We start from the raw sequence: 4,398 nt of genomic DNA, 5'->3' as shown, positions 1-4,398 counted from the left end.
AAAAGTTAAAAAAAAAAAAAACTAAATTGCCACTATAGCACCGTTGTTGCTTCAACTCTCCATCGTGGCTAAACCTTCATGCCTTGGCGGCGTTGATGCTTTGTATATCCGGTGTTATCTTGCCTCTCTGATGTTGATTTGCTTCTCTGGCTTCACCTCTTTCCATCTTTCTTGTCTCATTGTTGGTCAATTGAAGGAAAACACTCCAAAAAATGGAGATAAATTGATGTATCTTTTCTAGTATTATCCTAGGGTTTTAAAAGAAAAAAGAAAACATTCTGCCCCAATACATGGGTACTTGTGTTTTTCCTACTTATTTATTTATTTTTATTTTTATAAATTTATTGTTAAATTACAATTCCATATCCTAATAACTTATGTTTATATATAAATTAAAGATACTATTCTCGATAATCGTATACGTAGATTAATAGATTTGTTTAAATATTTTAATTACACGTTTTTTATTATAATTCCCATAAAAATTTAATATAGGATAATTTCGCAATATGTCATTTTAATATTTTAAATCTATTGACGTATAAACAATACTTTATGTCATGTTGTGTAAATAAAAGGTATACTTTAAATTTTCTCTTGATATATATAACATAATAGACAACTGGGCAGCAATGCGCCCGTTAGCCTTTTTTTCAATTTATAATTTAGTTAGAAAATTTAAATTCATTCATAAATATTATGTAAAGCAATCTTCTTTTAAATATCAATCTAATTTGAAAAGAGAACATAATCTACAATTTTGTTAATATAATCTTTGTTTTGGCCCCCTAGTTACAAGGGTTGTGTTCCGCCCATACCATTTCATATAAAAATGAGTAAATTACACGAATGATCCTTATGGTTTAGGGTAATTTGAACGTTTGGTCCCTAATTTATTTTTTTAATTCGGAAGGTCCCTATTGTTTGTTTTTGTTACGCGGTTGGTCCCTATCTTACCTAAAAAGACTATTATGCCTTTGATTTTTTTAATTTATCTAAATAAACACACCCCTAATCCCACCCTCTCACCTTACCTCACCTACCACATCATTTTTTCCTCTTTAAATAATAGTCTTTTAAGATAAGATAGGGACCAAACGCGTAACAAAAATAGACATTAGGGACCAAACGCGTAACAAAAACAAACCATAGGGACCTTCCGAGTTAAAAAAATAAGTTAGGGACCAGGCACGCAAATTACCCCAAACCATAGGGACCATTCGTGTAATTTACTCTATAAAAATAGTTTTTTGGTTAGATAACAAATAGAGTCGAATTTTATGTTTTAAAAATCATCAAAACAAACAAAATAATTAAAGAAAAAACATCATAAATGGTCCCTGTGGTTACCCAAAATCTGAAGTTTAGTCCTTATGGTTTAAAAACCTCATAGATGGTCCCTATGTTTTCAAAACTTTTGACGATTGGTCCTTATTGCTAACTCCGTTAACTTTTTTCCGTTAATTGAAGGGCATTTTCGTCATTTTACACCACAGGGACCATTTATGATGTTTTCAGCTATTTTTTAAAAAAAAGGAAAAAGTAAATATAATTAAAAAACAAAAAGCTCTCTCTCTCTATCTTTATCTCTCTATCTCTCCCTCCCTTTCCCTCTTACGTACCCTCTTTCTATATCAAGACCCCTTTCTTTTGGTTCATCGTCACCGGTGACGAAAATGAAGACATAAAGAGCTCGAATCATGGTGATCTTTTTGAGGAAATTGAAAAAGTTAAGAGTTTCTATCAAGATGGATCCGGTTGGTCGATTTCTATGTCCGATTTGGTCGATTTCTACATCCGATTTCACTTAGGTTTTCATTGTTTTCACTGTGTGTATGTGTATGTTTTTTTTTCTAGAAATCGATTTGTATGTGTGTGTTCATCCCGGATCTCTGTATAGATGTGAAAACATTATAGTCTTGAATTGCTTCAATTGGAATCGTGCTAACTTTAAGCATCTGATAGAAAGAAAAGGTAGCAAGCGAGGAGAGGACACGAGTTTTTTTGGAGTTAAAGGTGAAGAGGAAGCTTATTCTTGGCAGTTTCGGTAAATCCCAAGTGGAATTTTTGGCATTACTGCAAGATCTTATCTTTCTTGGTGTGCGATGGAAGAAGACGAGGGTTTCAATCAAATTCTGGTTTTTGGAAAGAACAGAAAAGATATCAAAGCAAAGTGAACGACCCACCTTCCACCGTCCGAATCCACCATCTTGTCAGAAAATTATAGACGAAGCGGGTGGTGGTGGTTCTTTGGAGGTGAAGTACAAGAAGAAGATAGCGCACATCTAGATACAAAACTACGACCTGCGATGAGACAAATTGTGAAGGCGTTAAGAGGGGAGATAGATAATGAAGGAGATGAATCTGAAAGTCAAGGAATGGAGGTTTTCTTGTTGGAGAAGATGAAATCAAAATATGTTGAGACATGGAGTTTAGATTACAGCTCGGATTCTTTGTCTATGTTGATTTCGTTATCTAGGTGAGGGTATATGAGTTTGAGTATAGATAGTAGAATAGATGAGCCTTTTTTTTAATGATTTTGTTATATAGGTTTTTCTTGGGTCACAAGGACATGTAAAACATTTGAGCTGATTTGATGCTTCCGTGGTGATCTTTCCTCTGAAACAAGATAGTGAGTAGGACAAATCATATGTGTGGTTGATTTACATCACGAACACGAGTTTCCTTTCATCAAGAACACGAGAGAGAGAGAGAGAGAGAGAGAATAATTATATTTATTTTTTCCTTTTTTTTAAAAAAATAGCTGAAAACATCATAAATGGTCCCTATGGTATGAAATGACGAAAATGCCCTTCAATTAACGGAAAAAAGTTAACGGAGTTAGTAATAAGGACCCATTGTCAAAAGTTTTGAAAACACAGGGACCATCTATGAGGTTTTTAAACCACGAGGACTAAACTTCAGATTTTGGGTAACCACAGGGACCATTTATGATGTTTTTTCATAATTAAATGAAAAAATCATTAAACACATGTAGTTAATTCATTCAGGAAAAAAAATCACAATGTAGAAAAGAAAGGGAAAACATAGATTTCCTGGGCGAATTGAACATCATATATATCCATGATTTATAAGCAACTTCTTGCCATAAAATTCAAGCTTCAGAAACTATGGATTAGCCATTATTGAATTCAGTTATAACTCTATGTAACGTAAAGTGGTTTTGAAACCCTAACAACACATATAAATACCATTCAAATCGATCAATGCTTGATGTCCATGATGCTTTTGAGTTTGGGAGAGTAGAATGAGTACACAAGAGCTTGTCTTTTGGCAACCTGTAGCTGATAATTTCCGTCAGCGAAAGCAGCAGCGACCGAGGAAGGGTTAGACAGAGTTTTGTTGCTGTGAAAAGCGTCGATGGTACGGCGCTTGGTGTACTCCTTGATGTTGTAGTCAGGGAACTGACGGGCTGATCGCAGAAATGACCGGAAAAGGGATAGAACTGTCGTTCGAGACGGCGGTGACACGACTGTTGCCATTTTTTTTCCTGAGAGAAAGAGCGTTTATTGCCTTGCCTGTATTTATTTGCCATTTATGTTAGAGAAACTAATTTCATTTTCTCGGTGTATTTTAATTTGATACTAATTATGTTTTCGATTTGTACTACAAAATAGATTTTTTTGAGCATTTCCAGTCTATTTTATGGTTCCTATTTTGGACACACCAATCTACAATACCAATCTATATTAATAGGTTACTTTTTAAATGAATGATGATAATTATTATCATATAATTACTATATTGACATTACTACTAATCATTTCATTGTTTTTTGAAAAAGTAACTTTTTTTCTTTTTCTTTTATATATATATATAGCATTAAACTTATTTTTTAAGTTATTATTTCACATAATTGCCTATTTAAAAAAAAGTTAAATATTGAAAATTGTGTACTCCAATTTTCTCATGCTTATTTTTTGTTCGTTTTTTTTTCTTTTATGGCTATTTTGAATTTTTAAGATAGATACCTTATTTTCTATTTTATATTTTAAGATAGACACCTCTTCTCTTTTGTTTATTATTTTTTTTTATGATTTTTTATGTAAAGAAAAAAAAATAACTCATAGGGTTCTTTTTTATTCTTTTTTTTCTTTTATGATTTCTTTGTTAAAACATGCATACTAAATTTTAATTTTTAAATTACTATACAAATATGAATTTATAGTCATTATCATCGTTTTAATTTTAATAGGTTATTTTTTATATCAAAAAACTAAACATATATAAAAGTTATTATCATTATAATTTCAGGGTTTGAAACCGTATAAAATTTTAATCAAATTATATGAAATTAAGTTTTTTTTTATATCTTTTTATTTTTGTCTCAAAAAAAGGGCCCTACTGTGGTTTAACAAAGAAATCATAAAAGAAAAA

General features: G+C 31.6%; 1 protein-coding gene across 1 annotated transcript; it reads right to left on the bottom strand.

The window, feature by feature from the left end:
* Nucleotides 1–3,062: 3,062 nt before the first annotated feature.
* Nucleotides 3,063–3,512, bottom strand: LOC145048177 (LYR family of Fe/S cluster biogenesis protein). Its single transcript, XM_078996611.1, has one exon. The coding sequence runs from the start codon at nucleotides 3,501–3,503 to the stop codon at nucleotides 3,225–3,227; it is 279 nt and encodes a 92-aa protein (XP_078852737.1). The 5' UTR covers nucleotides 3,504–3,512; the 3' UTR covers nucleotides 3,063–3,224.
* Between the last annotated feature and the right edge of the window lie 886 nt (nucleotides 3,513–4,398).

The sequence above is a fragment of the Lactuca saligna genome, chromosome 1, assembly GCF_052625555.1.
Source record: "Lactuca saligna cultivar CGN05327 chromosome 1, ASM5262555v1, whole genome shotgun sequence".
In the NCBI taxonomy this organism is placed as follows: Eukaryota; Viridiplantae; Streptophyta; class Magnoliopsida; order Asterales; family Asteraceae; genus Lactuca; species Lactuca saligna.
This window is presented reverse-complemented; position numbering and strand designations above follow the sequence as displayed.

Coding starts and splice junctions, on each gene's coding strand:
- LOC145048177 (XM_078996611.1), bottom strand. CDS start 3,503: ATGGCAACAGTCGTGTCACCGCCGTCTCGAACGACAGTTCTATCCCTT.